This window comes from Limanda limanda, chromosome 6 (genome assembly GCF_963576545.1).
Source record: "Limanda limanda chromosome 6, fLimLim1.1, whole genome shotgun sequence".
Taxonomy (NCBI): Eukaryota; Metazoa; Chordata; class Actinopteri; order Pleuronectiformes; family Pleuronectidae; genus Limanda; species Limanda limanda.
Genome location: NC_083641.1, coordinates 23,632,449 through 23,655,166, shown reverse-complemented (window position 1 = coordinate 23,655,166; position 22,718 = coordinate 23,632,449). Strand labels below are relative to the sequence as shown.

The 22,718-nt window shown below is 40.4% G+C and overlaps 1 protein-coding gene across 1 annotated transcript in view; it reads left to right on the top strand.

The window, feature by feature from the left end:
* si:dkey-24p1.6 (protein sel-1 homolog 3) overlaps nucleotides 1–22,490 on the top strand; it is a 38,965-nt gene extending 16,475 nt beyond the window's left edge. Inside the window, exons 25-26 of the mRNA XM_061072572.1 lie at nucleotides 22,295–22,365; nucleotides 22,482–22,490. Of these exons, the coding sequence (XP_060928555.1) occupies nucleotides 22,295–22,365; nucleotides 22,482–22,490 (80 nt within the window). The remainder of the gene's footprint in view (nucleotides 1–22,294; nucleotides 22,366–22,481) is intronic.
* The last annotated feature ends 228 nt before the right edge of the window (nucleotides 22,491–22,718 follow it).

The window sequence follows — 22,718 nt, the reverse complement described above, 5'->3', positions numbered from 1 at the left end:
AGCGAACATTGGCCAGATAAAGATCTTTAACGTGGTATAAAAAGGTTACAATTTGAATCTTACAAAATAGCCCAGGAGTCCTGAGGGTTAATTAATGTCAATTATTCTTTCACACTTTCCTCAGCGTCTACTTTGTTTGATTTCTGGATCAAGACATCATTTCGTTGAGCCAAATTATTGCCAAAACATTACAGCAATTTGCTTTGCCCTTCATACTTTGTTTTGATGTAAATCTTTGTGATATGAGCTCATCATACTTGTGCACTCGTCGTTAATTGGTTCCGGGAAGGGGAGCATCTAAAATGCTTCAACTCCAAAGTGTGCTGTTCATGCTGTTCTTGTGCCATCGCATTAAACTGTCATACAGCTCAATTACATCTGTTGACGGTAACTCTGCCAAGTCACGATCCCTGATTAAACAATCAATGTGAATGATATGCAAGTAATTTCCCAGATACACTGGACAACTCTGGGAACATCACGAGAGGCACTTCAGCCGCCGGTAATGTGCCAAGAGCCGACTCTGCCTCATCAGCAGCAGCGGAAGTCTGCCAACCACCTTGCAGATTGATTTTTTTATTACCAGGAATAAATGGATATTGAATCTGTGAGTAAGGGAGTGACCTCGCAATGAAGACACTAATGTATTTAGGTCTAGTGTTGGAAAGAACAGTTTGACAGCCTGGCCTGACTCCATTAGGTTGTAGTGTTTTACATTTACACAATGAAAAGTGAAAAATCCTGAGACTCTGAGAGAATCATTACACTGACAACAGACGTATTTTTAAAAGCTTTTTTTAAAGTAAAGTTTTTAATTGTCAGGCTCTGTCTTTGTAAACTGTCACTTTATATGAAACTTGTATTTCTAATCCCTACACTTTATTTTTACGAAGCAACATAAGCGCTTCATATGTGATGCAATTTAAAAACAGTCAGAAGTACAAGTCTTGCTCACGCTCACAGTACAGGGTTTCTTTCTATAATAGAATAATAGAACAGGTCTGATTGTCTGATGAGAACCTCTTTAATAACAAAATGTAAAACTACGCATATGAAATAATTTCCAAATATTCATTCCAATGGAAATCAAATATTGTCTTTGTGTGGATCAGTGCATCAGCCACACAGGCCTGTTACAAAACATGAGTCAAGCTCACTGTTGTTACCAGGGCAACTTTTGAAGCGATGTCCCTTTTAAAGATCTTTGCAAGTGTTCTGGGTATCATGTTTCCTCCTCTAACTCTAATGTGATGATGAATCAGGTAAAGATGTGCTGATATCGTTGAAAAGCCTTGAGAGAGCGAGGCAGACATTCAAAGTGGAGGCGTAGCGAAACAGAGAAAACAAAAGTGTGGCCTTGCTGAAACAACATTGCATATCTCCACCAAGGCCCCACAGCCCCTTAAGTTCAATCAAACTGCACCAAATTGCACACACTCTAATATATTAGTCCCTTGAAAACAAGATGGCAGAAAGATAATCTAGTAAAGTTTAATTTATGTGGAGCTCAAGGGGGTTGATAAGCACTTTACTGCATTTTTAACCTGTGTTACCTCTCCAGGATTCAGCCAAGTGGAACTAACTTACTGATTTAATATTGAGAGACAGCGGCACCATCACATTGATCGTATGACCTTGGACGGATGACATCTTTTGAAGAAGTTGCTCTCAGCATAAATATTGTTGGTGCAAACCAGTATTAGCAAAAGCTGCTGCCACACAAACCCATTAATACTTAATTTACTGAACGCCTGTCACCATGAAACTATTTTTCAAAGAGATTGTTTTTGAAGCTGCTGTTAAAAGTCAGTGTCTCATCTTTAGTTTTCTGAAGGACCCTCTGTTAGTCTTAATGCCACAGTTGTGTGTATTTGTTCTTTGTGTTGTTTTATATTGCATCTTTTTGGGGGATATGCTGAGCCACTGAGAATATGATCATTCTGTTTTCTCACACTAGATGGCAGTATTGCTTTTGTTGAAAAGCTGTTATTCTATTCTACTCCTACTTCTCTAATGTGAACCGTGAAGTGGCAAAAGGACATATAGGGTTTGATGCTTTTATAAGTGTTATAACGTGATGTGGCTGATTTTATTCATTGATTATATTTTTTGCGTTTGCATTATTTGATTTTATTTGTGTCATGAAGCGCCTTGATACACACATTACAAAGAAGCGTGTAATCTCTGAAAGTGTGTTGATTCTGAGAGGCTCTGCAATCTCCCTTTTAATTAAAGTGTGGAGTCAAAGTCATCTTTCAGATTCATTAGCCCAAACATGGTTCCTGTAGTCAATTGGAAAAACCCGGCAACACAACAGGGTGCAACTCCATTACAACACAAATGACTTCGACGCCATCTTGTGAAAATCACCATTTAGGGAGTTCCTATCAGATGTTCGTGCTTATTTTCATGACCCTGATGTCAAAGAGCTGTAAGGGTTTGTTTTAGACTGTGCTGTTCATCTGCTTCACTCTGATTTACCAATGTCTGGGGTCATGAAATATTAGCGGGTCATAAAAAGCCCCAGCACATCCAGTGCCAGTGCAGAACAATGGGAGTCGGGTCCCAGTGGACTGTGTCACAGTCTCCACCTCTGACTCCCTCCACACACCAAGGCCCATTAAGTCTAAATATCTGGTTTCCCCCCCGTCCCACCAGCAGCACCTCTTCTCCAACAAAAGCTGCTCTGATAATAATGTTTATTGCATTTTTCAGTGTAAATTGTGACACACAATAAGTTTATATTATGAGGTTGTGCCCTTTACATTGTCTCCCTGGAGAAGTAAAAGAAGAGTAACAAAGAAATTGCATTTGAATTAATTTGAGTCACTTTTACCCAAGACACCTTCTAACCGACAAAATCCTCAATTACAATTCTAATATTTTTGCCTTTCATAGATCGTATACTGCGGAGATAATAAATTATATGACAAAAAATCTCACTGCAACGTCCATTTTTACTTGATGCTCTGGAGCTTTTGATTGTGTCACACAATCTCAAGATGGAGTTTCCCCAGTTATGGCGGAGGTTGAATATTTCTGAGCACTTTCAATGGGGCACGGCATGAATACATGAACGCCTGTTCCCTTTGAGTCTGTGATTCTTCTCTGGCTCATAGGTCCTGTCCTGTCCCATGAACACCTCTGAAGATTATTATTTTCCACATGGATAAAGTGTAGCACATTTTGTTGGTTTGTTGAGTTGCATTAAATAGAATCCTGCATTTTTGGATCTTGACTTATTCTGGGGAGTAAAAGTTAAATGTTTCCCTTGCAAACCTATAATTTGTGGCAGCTCAGCATTAAATCGCTGCAGTACTCTAGATCTTGTACAGACTTCTTGTCCATGTTGCCTTAAATTCACCCTGAGAAACAGTACTTTACTAATCCAGTCTAAAAATCAAGTTCAGTTATTCTCTTCACTTGATCTTCTTCAGCAAATAAGTTTAATTATATTGACCTAATGCCTTCATGGACTAGATGTTTTGGATGTTTGTAGATCCACTGTCATGGGATCCAGTTAAAGGTCAACCACCTTCTCCCAGCAAGGACCTATAGGATAACCCTTTACAGCCGAGGTTTAGTTGGATTAACAGAAGCAAACGGTTAATGGAGCGTGTTACTGTGGACTGACCTGCCTTGAGGGGAGAGCTGAAGCTGCAGAGGAAGAGGTCCAGTTAACCTTGTCATCCTACACAGTGGCTCCTGCATTGTGTTGGCTTGTGTAATGCCCCTTTCTCCCCTGAGAGGAGCTCGGATCACATTCTCTCATTGTGATCCTCGGGCTTTAATGGCTGTGTACTCAGGATTTAGGCTCCACCACTGTATGCCCTTGGAGAGACGATCATTAAGCAGATATGTTTGATTTTGGAAATGAGACCCGCTGACTATGCATGGGAGTTTTATTATTTTTTTTTATCTCATTGCTCGCCAGTGTGATTATGAATTTAGGAGGACTGCCGGAGTTGGAAGACACCCAATGTCCTCGGAGTGTTCTGACTGTTTGTCCTCTGAGCCTGGTGAGGGGCGTGGCCGGGGCTCCTGCGTTTGGCGGCCGCGCTGCCACTGTTCTTCAAAACGACATCTGAGGGAGGGACCTTTCACCAAGTGCATCACAGTCTCATCAAGTGTTGCAGTCTCCTCAGATTAATGGGGCTGCGAGCTGATTATGCAGAGCTGTACATCATGTCTGGCTAACTGCCTGCTGCTCTCGCTGCCTGTCAATGATCCACCGTCCTGGATCCTTTTTCTTTCCCTCGGAAACTGGCAGGGCTCAGAACTCCTATGGTTTACCCCCCCTCGACTTCTGCAATATAAAGTGGTTGAGCCACAAAGTGAATTTTAAAGATGGATGACAGGGACAGCTCCCCAAAAGTGAAGCCAAACGGTCATTATCGCTCCCTGGTCGGTGACTGTAGTAAAGGTCATAAACCTACTTTATGTAAGCAGATGGGACATGGACCAAACCAAAAGGTCCAAAGTACATATTAAATACATTTCTCTTGAAGATTGGTTTGTCATTTTCGATACTTCCTCTTACACTGATGTATGTCCAAGTGATCATTGGTAAATTGATGTCATAAATACGGGACGAAAGGTCACCAGCTCCAAATCCAAGTTGCATATTGCAACTTGACACTGTTCTACTGTTTTGCATTTTGCATTTCACTTTTTACTTCACTTTTTATGTCTTTTATCTTTTATATATTTTTATATAGATATGTTTATGTCTAAGTAAATGTTACTTTGTATGAATATTAGAAAAAGTGAGTAAATAAGAAGTAAATAGTGAGTAAATATAGATTGTTTTTCATTGATTTTCTTATGTGTGTTGTATTTACTGTGTTTTTTTCTTTCTGTGTACGTTGTATGCACCAACAACTAGATGAAATTCCAGGTAGGTGTAAACCTACTTGGCAATAAATACCTTCTGATTCTGATTCTGATTCTGATCATGTTAAAAATGCAAGATGGCGGCACATGGATATTTTAGCTTCAATTTTTTTACAAGGAAGTGGAGACGTGTTCAGGTTCTAATTTGTAAAGTTATTCAGCTTGTGTGCAGAAGGAGAATATTACAGTCATGTATGTACAAATATTAACCAGTCACATAATGTAAAGTGTGTGTGTGGTGGGCTAGTAGTTTTAATTTATGATGGTGTCCGACTGGAAAGATTAAAGTGTAATTAAATGGATTGGAACTGCTAATACACCGATACTTTACAACTGCAAAGGCCTAACTGCTGTGTTTGGTTACCTGCACGTGTAAATTACCTCTGTTGCCACATCCTATGAACCCAGCCCCGTGAGCTGAATGGATTAATCTTCCCAGCACATTATTGAATGTGTTCCCTTGCTTGGAAGCAGCCAATAAATTCTGCTTGTCACAATGGCTGTGCACCTGCTCTCCGTAGCCTTGGAATTTTCTAACAAAGCATCACATTTCTGAACACAGCTCTCTGGGCTATAAAAAAATCACAACGTGGTTGGAAAATGCTTTGAGGGGGGGGGGGACTGGTATGCGGAGGAAGGAGAGGTAGAGATAGAAAAACGTAGAAAAGGGAGGTGTCTCACCCTAGTTGGTGCTTTGCATTTATACCGTGCATCGTGCAAACAGATGCTATACAGAGAAGGAATTTGGAGGAGCAGTGTGGAGGATTTCAGGCTCTCTATTAACAATCCTTTATATTTGAGATAATAAAAGTGAGAGTTTGGGTGTTTGTGTCCCCTTAGGACGACCTTCTATTCGTCCATCTGCACAGCTGTGTGTCTCCAGAAGTCCGGCATAAACAAACACTGGCTCCTGACAGGACCTTTCATGTATTCTTTCCAACTCAAGGCCACCGTTCTCCTGCAAGCTTTGAAAAGAAGGGGTGAGGGGAGGAGTGAGTGGAGGAGGGGCGTGCAGTCGGTTTCATTCTGCAACCTCAACTTCTTTGGTGTGACTAAATCCTACACGCTGACCCTCTGAGCTCAGAAGAATCGTGCAATTATAATTATTCCCCATCATAGCCTGGCCAACTTCAGATATTTTAAACATCAGATATTGTTTTTGCCTTCAATTTTCATACAGCTGCTACATATATGTGCACTGTAATTGTAGTGGCCCGATCCTGAGTCAGTTACAGCTGTACACTGTCCACTGAGCAGAATTAAACAGCCATCTCAACCTGACGCACTAAAATACATGTCCACTCTGAATATTTTACATTTGAAGACAAACACAGAATAATCAATGGGCTCCTTTACACCCTGACCGCTGCGTAACGATTAACTCCCACCACCTTATTTTTTTTTCCGAGCCAGTCCTCCCCCCTTGCACCTTTTCTATCCAATTATTGTCATCCAAATCAATATCCTCCACACTCCATTTCATTCACTGAAGACTATTGAGTTCATGAGAATGTTTCTGTTTGGCTCCTGCTTCCCTGCTCGATCCAGAAACATTCTTCATGCATAAAGCCTAATATATAATTGAACTGAATGATTGGCGAGCCTGGAATGCTCCATCTAGGTAGGATGTTGCACTGAGGTCTGTTGGCTGAAAATGCTTTTTTCCATCAATAGGGGGCGCTTTCTCACTTATCATCACCCATGTTCTCTTCACAGGCTCTTTTCATTCTTTCCTGGTGCATCTTTATTCACGCCCCATCTTATAGCGTGTTATTTTTTACAGCTTTTGTTTTACTCCCCCCCCCTTAAAAGGTCACCTGCTGTATATCTTCACTGCTTTTGTTTGCTCACACTGGTTGTAACTGGTTTGCAGGGCTCACACAGCAGTGATTAGTGGAGTCAATAAAAATATTGTGTATCCTAAGCAAGACCATTGACACCAGTTAAACGAATTTCACTACACGTCATCCCTTGTCGTTCACGTCTCTTTGTTTTCACTCACTCACTTCTCACTGTGTCTTTCAGCCCGTCCCCCCCACACACTCCCCACTCCCCACCCTGGCTGCGCTCATGCAGTTTCATCCCCAGAGGTGAAGAGCCGACTCCTATAATTACCCAAGTGTCTGTGAAATGAATCATTGGGCGGCTGATTGAGCTGCATGATGGGAAACATCCATCCTGAGTAGTACGACTGAGTGTTCTCAGCCCTCTACCCCTTCTCTCTCTCTGCTGATGCCCAGGGCTCATGTGCATACTGAGCTGGGAGAGAGAGAGAAAGAGAGAGGCAGGGTGTGGTCTGTAGCAGGAGCCACGACAGCTCTCAGGGAAATGTAGTGATCATCAACAGTGTAACATGAACAACGCCTTGATTACTACTCTTGAATAAGTCATGATTGGAATATTAGATTCTTAGTTTGTATGAATTAAAATGAGCAAAGTAAATACACGAGCCACATCATGATTAATTGGTTATTATTCAGTTTAGGTAATTATTCTAATCAGTTTGAAAAAGTTTATATTTAAGGGCTGACACAAGGTCAAATTGAGCTGAACTGGCATATTATTCATACATTTTTTTTTTTTTTTTTTTTTTTTTTTATGTTTACAGTGCGATTTGTTGTTGTTGTTGATTTCTACAATGTCATTACTAGGGCTGTAGTCAACCAAAGAAAATTTTGGTAGACTGAAATTGTATCTTATCCTCACCAAGTTGATTCGTAGATAATATTTACAGCAAAATTAACCATTTTATCCAAAAATATTGAAATATGCCAATTCAGACATGTTCAGCCTCATGTGTTAAACACAAAGTTGACGGTTAGCCTACAGTTTATTTATAATATGCCAAGTTCAACAAGGGGCCAAACTAAATGGATATTTATCTTAAGAGATCAGATTAGTGTAAAATTAAACAGAAAATGGAATATGACCAATTATTTAATTCATATACTGAATAAATTAAGGAGTCCAGCACATAACCCTCAAAGTCTGACTGTACTTCATTCACTGTCACAGCCTCCCTGTGTTCGTAGATGATCTCATACACACAGAGTGTTTCTCTGTACTATCAGTAAATGCAGTATTTTATTTTCCCTAGCCTGTTTCTTGATATCTTGAACAACAATGAACATTTGTGCTTTGTAAATCCCAGACTATTACAATTGGCTTCTCACCACAACGTAGAAATCCTTCAGGATATGTACAGACTTGGAGTCTGGATATCTCAAAATCTTATCTAATGTGGTGCAGTCAACACAGATGTCAGTATATTTATGTAGATTTCTATCACCAGAGCACAGCTGAATAAATATGTCTTATATCTACGCTTAAATCTTTGACTTTATAAAAAGACATTTGCAAACTGAGCGCCCATCTTTCTTGTTTTTTTATCAGTGAACATAATTGTCCCGCAAAGTTACAAACTCCTGACTTTATCGACTCCTTGTACATCATTGAATGAATGTGTCACCAGTGACCTTATTTAAACATCGACGAATCCCCAAGAGACAAAACCTCTACGGTCCTTAAAAAAACACGAGATCGTTTACCTGCGGCAGGTGACTTGTCCTGTTTTTAGGACTCGACAAACAAATCAACCTTTACAGCAACGACTCTGCTTTCTGAGCCACTGGAAGTTGCTTGGTGATTTCCCATGAGAAATAAATGCCACGACTGTTTATGTGGCTGACAGCTTTTAGGTTCCTGGAGACCGTGATCCGACGTGATAACACCCTCTTCTTTAAAAAGTAACAACAGACTCCATGTACAAATATGAAACCTTTTAATACTCGTTTGCCACTTTCTCCATTTAAAATAGCAACTTAACTGTCGGTGAGGAATAGCAGTATTGTGGATTGTGGATATTGTGCACATTATTGTATGTAATCCACCTAAGAGTGTGGTTCAGATTAAGTTAAGGTTGGTTCTTGTGTCTCTGTGAGTGTGGTGGTCTCCATGAGAGGACAGAGCACAGCACAGCTGCTAGATGGCAGTATCAGCAGGATGTTCAGCCTGTGTGTAGTTGAGCTGAAGACACGCCCACTGAAGTGCTTATTGGCTGCTTGAACAGAGCTGGAGCCTCATTCCGCCAACGCCCTCTGGTTTGGGGGGATTGCAGGGTTTTAAGATGCCTGTTTATGAGAAATACCATCAGTAGTGCCTTCCAAGACTTATCAGATTCTATCTTTACCTTTTTAGATTAACTGACAACCCAATGTGCCCACTGGTGCTTAGAGACATAATGCCATGTGAAAGACTGGAGCTTGCAATTTGTGAGTCTGTGCAATTAATTCTTTGCTCATCATACAGGGTTTTATGGTTTTAATTTCACTGGTCACAACCAGTTCTATAGCTTATCATGTGGACACTGCAATGCTATGAAGGTTTTCTAAGAAAGACTGTTTGAAAGTGTGCACCATTATCTCAATTTGAGCGATCATTACTTACAGTCATACATTTCTGACAACAGGCTTTTAACTACTTCTTGAAGCGTGTCACTTTAATACTTTAGTAACTTAACTTTACTGCAGATTTGTCTGTTGCAAGTTACACGTAACATTTCAATTCAAATTAAAAGGATAAACTGCTTTCTTTACATTATATAAATGTATCGATGGTGATTAAAACTTCTAGCTTGAATAATTAGCCTGGATTATTATACTTACTTTAAATATATTTTTTGTTGAGAATGATATATACTTTGGGTGACATTATTAAATGGTTGGATGGAGGCAATTTCTTCTCTCTGTGCACGCTCCTTTTTAACCTCACACCTTCTTATGATTAAGTGCTGTGTCCAATGGTTAATTTCCTGCATCCACGCCATAAAGAGAAAGTTGTGAGGCACTTCTACAGATGCAACTCTTCAGCCCAACTTCAGTCGTGTTTGTGCTCAGCAGTTTAGCTTCAACTCAACACTCAAAGCTGTAGTTTGCTCTCAGAGCTCAGCGGCTGCCGCTTTGATGCTGACTCTGCTCACAGAGACGAGGAGAGATAGGGGAACAAACAGTGTGAGACAACAGTCCTTCTCCCCGGCTGGCATTAGACATGGGACTTTATAGTGGGAAGAGGATGAGGGCTGTGACAAAGTCAATAGGACAGAGGAGGAATGGGACTGCATGGGTTTGATTGTTTAATTAGACTTCACTTCATGGCATGCCAAGCCAAGTGAAAAAAGAGGAAACCGACTGACTGAGGGGGGGAAAATAACCAGACATTCTCGGCCAAAAGTCATTGTCGCAGACTGCGATGGGCTCTGGAGATTCTGGTGAGCTGCTGATAGTGTTGTCATTGTACAGTTAATAATGACAACTTTGGATTCAGTTTATTTTTGAAAGTGTCAGCAGAGTGGTGCAGCTCGACAGTGGGGGTGTGAACGTCCTTGTGCATCTCGTCCACTTCAGAGATGTCACTCGTTGGTTTCACCGCTTTTTAAAGCCGGGATTAGACCTGATGTCATCTTTTCCATCGCTTCATAAACTCATCTAAAGTTTGCTGTCGCTGAGCACTGCCTCTGTTATAGTGAGAACCTGGTGACATAGACCCTGCTCACCTGTAAAAACCTGAGGCTTGACTGGAAGCTCTGACACGAGGGGGCACTTCTACGCTGACAACTTCCAGACAGAGGCCATGGAAAATACGAGTCCTCCTCCTGAAACTGTGACTCAATGCAGGGGCTGCATCCTTCAGCAGCTGCATTCGTAGATGGAGACACAGGTTATGAAGATGATGTGCATGGTTTTTATGCTGATTAGCTGGGTCCCAATTCAGGGACGGGAGTGACTTGGCTGAAAGCTCCTTCAAATGCGGCTGTCAAATTCGTCCTTCCATTCCTGAGCAACGACAAGGATCCAACAGGTGGATCCAGGATTCGTTGTGGGCCAGTGATGAAGGCATAACGCGCTAGGTACTGTATGTGGATTGCTGAGCTGCAGTAAGTCAAGTAGCTAAAGATGCTTTGGTGAGACAAGCTGGTGACCTTTGTAGACCAGTCTGTCTCATTTTGGCAGGACCATGAAGGACGTGGCCCCTCATCCGGAGTTAAAATCGAATGCTGAAGGATAATGCTGTGCTGTTCTTCTGCTTAGAAGTATGAATCGGCAGTCACTGAGTGTGTGTTAAGCTTTTGCTACACACCTTTGTGCAGTCATGTTGAGATGTACTGGCTGAAGGTGAGATAAGCAGATAACCTCTCTGCATCACTGTTTTATTTATTTTCTCATTTGGGAGGAAGACTAGTTGATCCGAGGAAGAGTTTGTTGATGTGCTGATTTGAAATCTTGAAGTGAAATTCCCCCGTGTGTATGCTTCACCACTTGTTCTTTACCAGTAACACGTCTTTTTGTCCCTGCTCTTAACACTACAGCATGAAAACACAGAAGATATTTCCCACAGGCTTGTCTCAATATACCGTGATTCACCTCTACATCTGATTTTACACTAACACCGATTGAACAGCGATTCCCACCTGCCTGGAGAGATTGACAGCATGCTGTTCTGTAACATCTGTTTGCCGTTGCCGGGGACTCTGGGTAATCCAGTGTGTTTGTGTGGAGCAGCACCCTGATAACTGCAGTGGCTCCCCAGCAGTCTGAGAGGGATTAGGACTGCGTTGTGGATTTACCTGACTATTGTCAGAGCCGGCACCAACGCAATTTCACCCAGACATCACAGGAGGAAGAATGATTGAACTTTCAAAAATATTAAAGTCCTTGTGTCCTTCCTTTTTTTCAGTATTTATCATTGACAGTCTTTCTCAGTCTGCATTCAATGCACATCTATCCTGATTTTCCAACGTGAGAAAAATAGTAAACAGAAATGTTGACATCAACTCTTATTTTAATTATTGTTTTGTTGACTGGCGTACACAGTATTTCTTTCCTCAAGAAGAACCACATATTGCGTTTTTCATATGGTTTTCCGCTCAGAAAACAAACAAAAGATATTACCTTTTTAAAAAAAACTGTATTTCTATGTTTAATGCATTACTTCTTGAATACAAGTGCCTATAAGGCCTCATGCGGTCTGTGATATGTGACAAAGTGTAATATCGCCACTGTAGCCACTGCTTGTGTAGCCACTGTCTGAGATTGGAACAAAATGCCTGCAAGGGTAAGCTGCATAAGGCGGCGAGTTAGATGGTGTGAGTGAATTTATATGTATTTATTGAATTTTCAATTGGAAAAGGGGGAAAAAAACTATCAAACTAATAAAACACACCAGGACATTTTCCTATAGGGCAATATTTATACCTTCAATAAGCACCTTCAGTGCATTTGTCTGTGGGCTATGTTGTAATTATGAATCCCCATCGCTCTGCTAAAAAGAGCCAGTCACACAGCTTTCAAAATGACTTTGGTGCTGCCTTTTATTCTCTTGTCACGCTGACACAGTTATATTCAGACTTTCTTTTCATTTGCTTCTCTTTATTTGAAGCGTGATTTACATATGCTGCACTTTGGAAATAAAAATGCTGAAGTGAAACAAAGGAATGAAGTTCTTGTACATAATGTTAGTTGTACACAAAGAGAAATTAGCAAATGGAAAATAAGATGTGTACAATGACTTACTGGAACCAGTTACACAAAAATACTTACTGTAGAATAAAGGCTTGACTGTGGCTTGTTGTAACTCATTTTACCTTTCAGATGTATAACTGTGCTAAATTACATGCGTTAATATAGATGCTTCTTATCCAGATCCAGTGCACTGTTTAAAACATTGCTCCCTTCAGAGTTCTCAATCAACAGATGGATTCCATAGTCATATAACTGTGTTTTTCTTTCACACCACAAAACTAACTGCACACCTAAAAATGACAGAAACCATTAAAGAGAGTCCCATTCCGGTCAAGATAGCTTCACTTTTGTGGAGCTGTCATTTCGTCCGTCTCTGCATATGGTCGACGTAGTGTCAGATAAAGGTTTTAAAGTTGTTGTGACTCACAGCCTTCACACATGCCTATAAACAAATCAAACCAATTCACAATAGTCTGAGTGAAAAGCACTTAGGGGAAATGTTTAAATTACCTTATACAATGAACACTTTTAATTGCTGTTTTATTCAGTTTTCCCCCCGATGGCTTGGCTCCTACTCAATGTCATACATTAACAAATTGTTTCAGAAAGGCTCAATTATCCTCATCGAGACCTTATAGAGCAAGACATTTCAATCGAATAGCTCAGCCCACCCCCACCTCCATATCTCCTCTTTTTACCAATGACAACTCTCATCACCGGAAATTGATATTTTAAATGCCAAGTCTGGAGCTTCATTAAAGTGCTGACAGGGGCAATAATAAATATCTCCTCAAGTAGGAGGAAACGTGTTAAATAATTACTTTAATGTAATTCATATTGTCGTGTTCTTTTGGAAGCAATGCAATCCGTGCGATTGGCGAATACCTTTTTTGTCTGGAGGCTGAAGTGAGCAACGACCCATATTTTTGTTAAGCATGATATGAAAGCATTAATTCTCCCTGGCCAAGCTGACAGAACAGGGCTCCTCGGGGCGAGTTAATACGAAATGATCACATTTTCAGTCATAATCAATATTGGTCAGTGACAGTGGTCCCCTATTTTTCATTCCGCCAGTTGTCTGGAGAGAATGATATGTGGCTCTTTCCCGGTAAAGGGCCCTCTCAGCGTCTTGGAGATGGAAATGGCATTTTTAACAAGTGGCTTGGGAAGCTATTGATTATAGTGCCATTTCTTGTGCTGCAGTTTCTGTGCCCTGAGAGCCTCCTCAACTGTGGACGCCTGTTGGTTCTCAACGCAGTGAAAGCAGGAATATTGAAATTGTGTCCACTGTTACGTGTCATTTGTTTTGTTTTTCTTGAATTGGACTTATAGGTTTAAACTTAGTTTGCCTGCCTGGGCTGTTTGTAACCAAAGTTGTCGTAGTGTTGTGTTTTCTCTGCTTTTACATTTGTTTAGAGATTTAAAAAAACCAATGCAGGCCATCCATCTGTATCGGACGTTTGTATTAACACAGATAAGAACAGCTTTAACAGTTTTCTGTCAGGGAAATAACAAGACCTAGAATCTTTGTGGCTAAACACGGATTTATGTACGGCTCCTTGTTAAGTCGACTTCAGGCATAGCTCACTTTTGCAGCTTATTTCCCATATGACACCTTTTCCCTCATTGCTCCCAAGCCTTCTATATAATCTTGCAGCACTGAGAGCAAAAGCAGTCTAGTAACACAGCAGCATAGCAACACAGATGGTTTTGTGTTTTTGAAACCAATCTGAGCGAAGTATTAAAAACCATTGATGTCCATGGTTTTTCCAGAGGGACAGGATCTGGGGCTAATCCAGGGTTAGTTGGCACAAACTGTCAATACATGGAATTACATTAAAATATAAAGCTGATTTTTATTCCGTCAACAAACCCCAAAACCACTGACCTACACAAAACTAAAAAATTGAGATGTTCTGACTTGAAACACTTACTCATCTCTCATGTTCGATCGTATAATGCAAAGCAGAAGTGAACGAGTGAGCAGAACCTACCTGCTGGCACACATCTATTCGCCAGATGGTGGATTCACCTGGGTAAACAGATTTGCTGAGTGTGATTGTGTTATCCTGGTGCGAGAGTCCACAGAGACACAGCTGGCAGGAAAGAAAATTGTGTATTTGATCTGTGGCACGAGTCTTAACCTGCTTTTGAGGAGGTGGGAATGTGTCACGATACTAAACCTAAGAACGATTATGTGGGGGACAAGGTGTGTAATCTGTCACAGTTATATCTTAAATGTCCATAAGATGTCACTGTGTTTGGTATTGGACTAAAGTAAATAAAAATGTCTACTCTGTAGGTGTAGCGTGACGAGCCAGTTAGCATGAGCCTCAGTGCTCATCTATATTTGATCTCCACAGCTTATTACTGTTTTATAAACTTGAATGGCTTCTTTCAGTCTGGTTTTCATAAACCACATTTAACAGATGATGGGAAATGCTCATTATTTGTGGTAACTTCAGGTCTGCTTTTTAATACAGTTGGTCCAAACTAGTTGTAGGTGTTCCAGGTTCTGCCTTGGACTACTTCTCATCCCATTATAGTCTCTATGGGCCAGTTCATGTTCACACAGTGCCTGGTATTCTGCCTTTTGGACGGGTCATTGGTTGTTAAAGCGGCATCACTTAAATGTATCACACTGATGATATTTGCTTGGATTTCTCATATAAACCCGGTGAGAGTAACCAATAGTGCATTTTAAATGAATGTTTGTATGCCATCAAAAAGGTTATCAGGCCAACCAGGCTCTTATGTCTCTAAAAATACTCACTGCTTATCTATTTGCTTCTTACCGGCTCTTCTTTGTCTGTGTTAGGAAATGCATCCTCATTTGTTCTGAAGTTTTGCTATTTTTAACGTGTGTTTTTCTTATTCATGCAAAGTACTTTGTGATGCATGCAATAACGCGTAAACCTCAGCTGGAGTATATTTCTACTTTCCACATTTTTGTCATATTTCACATCGATTATCTATAATGCATGGGCAGTGTTTTGCCTGACAGTGAGTGGAGTTAGTAATTATCCCAGTGTTTTGGACGGATTCTTGGTATTTTCACATTGTCTGCAATGGCTGAGTGTGTGAAGCGCTTTCGGAGAAACAGGAATGTGAAAAGAAAGTGTGCACAATATGACAGGAAGCAATAGAAAACCCTTTTATATGGATTTACTTTACATTCTGAAGGATGAATTCATGATTTATAGAAAGACTGCAACATTTCCACATTGGGTAAATGATGGGGATTTTCAAAAGTTGACCAATTGGCCAAACTTGGGCCGATTGCTCCTTTGGGGACATACACGGAGACTCCATTCTCAAAGTCAACGTGTTGTCATTGTGTGCTTGTGATAATTTTAATTTAAACAAAAGTTAACTTCAAGTTATTGTTGCATAAGACAGCTTTACTCCGCCTGTCAAGATAAATTGCACATTTTGCCAGTCAGTGCTTTTAGCTGGATTCTTTGTGACCTCACTGCCCCTTAACTTTGTGTAAATGCTTAGAGAAGCATCCATTTTCATTGTTCATTAATTGCCTAATGACTTCCCAACTGTCGTTGTTCCAAATGATGGCTTACTGACCGAGAGGGCAAGTCTCCCAGATGGTGTTCAAAAACATCCCATTAATCCTTTATCACAGCGATGTTACCAACTTGCTGGCATTAGCAGTCTATTTCACTCTTATCATAACTTCAGTGTCGGTTTCCAAAATGCAAATTGTGGAGAGTATACAGACAAGTCAAGTGAGCCTCGAGTTATTATTGAAGGCAAATAACAAACGGCAGCCAACAAAACAATAAGAACATTATCATCTGTATGAAGGAAGGAATTTATTTGCTCGGCTGTTCTGTGAGTCTGTGTTAGTTTTAGCTTGTAGCAGTCACCTGTGATGAGTGGACATCAACTCAGTTGTCACTTGTACAGTCAAACAGACGACTGGAAGCTCAAGTCTTAACAATAATCTTATTCTACACAGACCAACACATGAATGAGTTGTTTCACACCATTGCAGATGAATGGCATTCAAAGATAGCGCTCATCGTTAATCTAAACACTTTCCTGTTATCCAGCTTTTAATGCTGTTAATAATAATGTTTAAATTATGTTAAGTTCATTTAGTCTATTTTTGTATGATTCACTCTGTCTTTTTGTAAAGCCTATAAGGTGCATTTCTTATGAATGGGTTCAAAATCAATTCGCAAAATTATACTGTTTATTGAAAGCTCTGTCATCACTTTCAAAGCATCTGCACTCACACAGACTGTTGCTGGGCAAACATTGTTGAGGTCTTAAAAATGTTAATGTGCAAATTGTATAGACAGTAGTGAGACGAAATCACTATTATTTTCAAATACCTTCGAGATATCTTATATCCTTACTACGCCCAAACCTATATTTTCATAGTACACATGTTAAAGGAATGCTTTATGTTCTTGTGACAAGGCTGAACAGGCAGCTAAATGGAAATATACAAGTCTCGAAACATGTCAGATCAGTTGTGTTAGTACACATGACTTGGAAATAATTTACAGTTTTAGAGACAGATTCCTCATTTCCCCTTGACGTCAAGTATCCATAGTTCCAAAAATTAGAATTATTACATTATTATTATTACTATATTTTTGATCACAAACATGTCAAATTTCTAACGGTATTTCAAATTTGAGTCCCAGTGAATTGATTCCAAGTGAAGCTTATTCTGAAAAAGGATTTAATGTGGTGGCATAGCAACCACTTGCACACCACCATGTGTGAGATGATAATCACTCTTCTGTCCTTGTGTCCTCTGTTGTTGTTACATGTTGCTCATTAAAGCTGCTTAGTGTGGGGCCGGGCCACAGCTTTACATGTGCGGCCATATGCAGGGCTCCTCCTGTCCTTTCTCCTGTTTGACACATAAGCTCTGCTGGTGCCAGATGAGCTCTCGCTGACAGCTGGATGTTGGCTGGTCAATCCTCACGGGTTCACCTGTCAGCCTGTGTTTCTCTTTGCCTTCCAAAGCAACGCTGACACTTCCTCGGTTCCCTCTCCTCCTCTCCTCCGCTGTCACTCTCTCTCGGCTCCTTCACCTTCTCGCTTACTCGCTGACTCCTATCACCAGCGCAGGGTTAATCATGGAGCTGCTTGGCTGGGCCATGTGTCTTTCCAGCTTTCAAGATCATCCTCCAGAATGTGTCCGTCTCATAGTCTCCAGTCTCCTGGACACTCGCCCTGTCCCACTCCTCTGTGTACAGTCAGTTTGTTTTCTAATGACAAAGGATGTTTTCAGTCTAAATTCCTTCATTTATTTTTCCCCTATCTCATCAGCATTTAGTAGAGTGATTGCTTTCCACACAACATGACATATTTTTATAAAAATACAAATTTTACAAAACGTTTCACTGGTATCATAAGGTCAAGGCGTGATCGAATAGGCCACACCCAGTCTAACTCGTTCGCTCATGGTTGGATATCAATGCAGAATTTGATAATACATTTTTGAAAAGCAAAAACTGACCAAGGTCAAGCAAATAAGTTCCCGATGACCCTGAGATGTGGAAACCACACAATGGGAGTAAAAAGGTTCATGGCCTATTTTATTATGTTTAAAACCATTACTTTAAAAATAGCTGCTGGTTAGAATACCTGTTTTGTTTTGTTTTGTTAAGTTTCTCTTTCAATCTGTTCTCACTGAACCTTGATGTCATGGTTGTAAACCTTTCTTTTTGTGTTTTATATTATTTTTTCAGTTTTATAGTCATCCATGCCAAATGATAATATTTTTCACAACACTCTGACAGAAAGTTTGTTGTTTTGTTTGTTAGTAGAATATGTGCACACTATAGCTAAATTGAACAAATATTATTTCGGTGTAGGTTTGAGGGCTTTTCGCTGATTGTAAATTTGTATTACTGGTCCTAAATTCTCAATGTTTACAATTACATACATAACTATAAATAAAAGAGCAGTCAAATAAAGATGGTTTGTGTTTGCTAATGAAAATCAAACGTTGAGTCTACTGGAAGTACTGCCTGTATATGTGCGCTAACATGTTAGCCACAGTCACTTGAACACGCAGAATTCTGGGCTTCATTTCTTTGGGGTTGTTTTGGTACCTTCATGCCCCCTAGTGGTGTAATATATTTTTTTCACAAGTGTAAATAATCTAAAAGTTGAATTCTCATAAATATGCTGTATGTTTTTAAGGGTTTGACATCATCAGTCTCCATTTGATGTCTAGCTCCGGTTGCATTTGTTGCCCCAATTGGCAACCACCTTTATGCCCCCCCCCCCTTCTCTCTCATTATGGAAAGTTGAAGTGCTGCTGTTGCATGTATTTAATCAGGCAGACATGATGAAAGCATTGGGTGTAGTGAGCATCAAAGAATAACACAAAATCAATTAAGGCAGCTTTAATAATATCGAAACAGCTGAACTTGAACAAAACAGACCACTGGCAAGCAATTATATACGTTACTGATGAATGTGTTGTATGGCACTACACAGTAAGGTTATTATACATTTTATAACATAAAAAAAAACTTGCTGAAAAAGCAAATCTGTTTTGTTAGGCATGACCGCATGTAAATAATCGCTTCTACCATATTCAATTTGGTATTGTTTCATGTGATCATTGGAGCATATTTTGCCTTGTTGTTTATTTGCTATTCTTACCCAACGTAATGTCATGATAATTAATCAGCCTCGGCTTTTCCCCTTAATTTGAGTTATTGCTCTTCTACAAACAACATATGGACACGTCATTTATCAGGAATATCTGCTGTTGGTATTAAAGTTTGAGCAAAGTGATTGCAATATACAAACAAATTTCCCAATTACAAAAGAAACTGCTGCTATAGATTACATACACCTTAGCTATTAGGCACGTGCATATATACATGTAGAAATGCTCCAATTCACTGATGTCCTTGGGCAAACTGTGCATGAGCATCTCAGTATGTACAGTATACTAGAGCTTTGCAGTAGCATTTCAATATTCTTCAATAGGTAAAACAATATCTAATATTATTAGATATACATCGTAGAACTCACACTTACATTATAGATTTGAGGAGCACAACAATCAAACCACAGAGGGAATTGATCAGCTTGTATTTACTACAGCAGCACGTCCGTATGAGGGAGAATATTAAGTGACTAGTCTGTCAGTGCACATTGGCTCTGAGATAATTATTTGCACACTTTATAGATCATAGATTTTTATAGTTCATATCGTTGTTGGTTTATTTAATCTCTCTGTCGGGATGCTTTGTTTGTAATTGCTTGAAAACGCTTGAGGTTTTTTCTTTTTATTGATGCTGGCAAAACAAATTGTTCCTGGGAACAAGACATTTCCAAAAAGACTGATGTAAAATAAATTAAAAGAGAAATTTAAAAGAGTATTTCACTCTCTTCCCTATGATGCACTTGTCAGATAAAAATGTTCCACCTCACTCTGACTCAAGCTCAAGTTCGATTTCTCGGCGCACAGCCTGGTTTTAATGCTAATGGCGGGCTGTATCAGTGGGGACAGTAAAGGTGATGGCTAGCCTGAGTGGACCTGTGTCCTGTATAAAACCCTATCTCCAGATGGGCCGAGGAAGATTTAGTGAGAAGCAAAGGGGTCTTTTAAATGAGTGAGTGCTGGAAATGTGGAGACACATCTCCACACCCGGCCATTTGGACTGGAATGGCAGAGGGGTGAGCACGGAGGTCCTGTCCATTTGGAAGAGTGACAGCACAATCAGAGACGTCTTAATCACCTCTGGTTGTCTCGTTAATCAACCAAACTACTGTTGTGAAATGTTCCGCCTCTGACCGTCACTGCACCAGTGCGTTTCTGTTAATAATTTGGCTAACCTTCAAGGAAAGTTCTTTCAGCGAGCACATCAGGAGAGGCTCACAGCCGTTTCACTATCTGCTGAATTTCTGGGTTTTTATAACATCACAAAGCAACATTTTTTAAGTGCTAACAAAGCAATGAAGGTCTGGTTTTGAATATTTGATTTAAATGACATTGGAGATTTGGAAGCATTTTTAAATATTTGAAATAAAGACATACATGTGAATAGCAAAAGCACAACACCGACGACAGCAAACTTGCATGTTACAAAAAATGCCATCAGCTCAGTCAGGAACCTGTGAGTAGAGAAGTAAAATAGTTAATGTACTTGAGTTTATTTCAAAGTGTAAATGCATGAATTCCCATGTAGTGTACTGGTAATAAATATTTGTCAGAAAACCGAAGAAGTCCATTTAACACGCCTCGATATATCATGAGGAAAACATCATGTTCTTTTACACGTACTTCCAGAATCTTTGAGAACAGTTTTCTCATTTTCACCAGATTTCCTTCATCCTCCTAACTGCCGTGACCTCTTGACCCTGGACAAGGCCAGGGTTCTGAACACCGGTCTGTTTCCTCGCTGACTGACCGGAGCTGTAGTAGTCGAACATCCCTCATGAACGTTGGCCCATTGAGCATTTCAATCATTGCAGGAAATAGAAAGACGTCTGTGTCCGTGAGGCTTGATAACACGAGAACATAAATTCTTAATAAAAAATTGATCCACAGAATCAATCATCACCGATCAATACCTGCGGTGCAACGCTGGTCTTTGGGTGTGGATGTGTATTTTATCTCACTCTTTCTTACTCGCTCACACGCTCCTTTTGCCTGATGCATCGATATTATGTTGTAGGACAAAGGTTGTTTTCAACTAGTGGAAACATGTTGACATCTTTCTACAGTAAGGTGCGAGGTTCAGCCGGGGATAAACACACAGCTCGGGCCCGTGATGAGCGTCGGCTGTGACCGGGTGACAAGCAATTTATCTCCAAAACATTCATATTCAGCCTTGCATCATGTAGCCCGTTTGATAAATGCACTGCAGTCAGCTTCCTGTCCGGCAGTTTACTTCTGTGGAACAGGATTTATGGACTAAGTCACATTTGTTTTTTCTCAGAATCTAGTTTACACATTTTTGCTTGTACGTGTTTTTAATTGAAAATCCAGCAATGACAATACAAAAACAAAAAACCCACTCCGGTGTTTTTCAGGTGAGTTTCAACCGCCTCTCTGCAACCTTCAAGTCGGACTCATAAAAGCCGGCTAACTGTCACCGCTGTCAGCACAGTCGGAGAGGTGGACGAGGCTTGTCATCCACGGCAAAATTTAAAATGTGTTTTGAGGCCCGCTAGCTGAGTGGCTGCCACTCTTTCTCATCCCCAGGCAGATTTAATGCCCGGCACTACTCCCGAGAGCGATGGGCCCACCCCGGCACATAGAAGGCTGTATTTCCCTTTTATTTCTCTCCATCTTCCTCTCCGTCGATATGCAGGGACCCAGGTGGGGGGGAGTGGGGAGGGATATTGTGGAGCTGAACCTTGAATTCCCTCCAGCGTGTTTCTATAGGTCAATAGATTGACCTTTCTGCTGCCTGTTGAAGGCATCTGAATAGGAATGATGTGCTGTTTGCCCACACAAGGTCATCATAAACACTGTATGCCTGCAGTTTAGTAATGATACGCCATACCACCGATCAATAGAATAAGTTCATAGACTCAATAAATGTAAAATGTTTTTGTAATCTATGGGAGTCTGGGCTGCTGCCTCGACCATTAACACATACTTATAGATTTGTCTTTATTTTTCATCAGTGTTAAGTGAATATCTTTGTTTTAGACTAAGATATCACTATAATAGCAGGGATAATGTGAATCTTTTGGTATTTTCTAGTATTTGATAGATCAATAATTAATTAATCCTGCCTCATATGTCCTTGAATCATAGGAAATTACTTATTTTAATCCAAAGCATGGTTTTCTTGAAACCCTAATCAAGTAGTCTTTGTGCCTTAACCGAACCAAAGTGTTTGCATCTCAGGCTTAACCTCTTGTGTGCATAGCAGTGATCCGGTATTCCTGGTGCCGCAAGAGCTATTTCAGGAGACACCCGAGCGGGTCGTACCGGAGCACGGTGACAAACGACCAACATGGTAATCCGGGGGTTGGAGCGTTGTGGTCCCCCTTCCCCATATTGTGCTCCTTAATACTGAGATCGTAAACTTTGTGGTGTGCTGTCATTTTTTCCAGCGGCGTTGAGATTATTAAACTGCGGCGAAGATGAAGCTGAGACAGTCGTGTGCAGCTCACAATTTATTTAAAGCAGCTGATGCAACAACCCCAGAAAATGGGGCCAGTTTACTGCTGTATCGGCTTTTATTGTTGACTTAGATACATAGAAACACAAGCATGTTTTGAAATGCACTTGCACCTTATCGGCAGTGTTGTCAGTCTGGACATGCAGGTACGACAGCTGAACAATTTCCC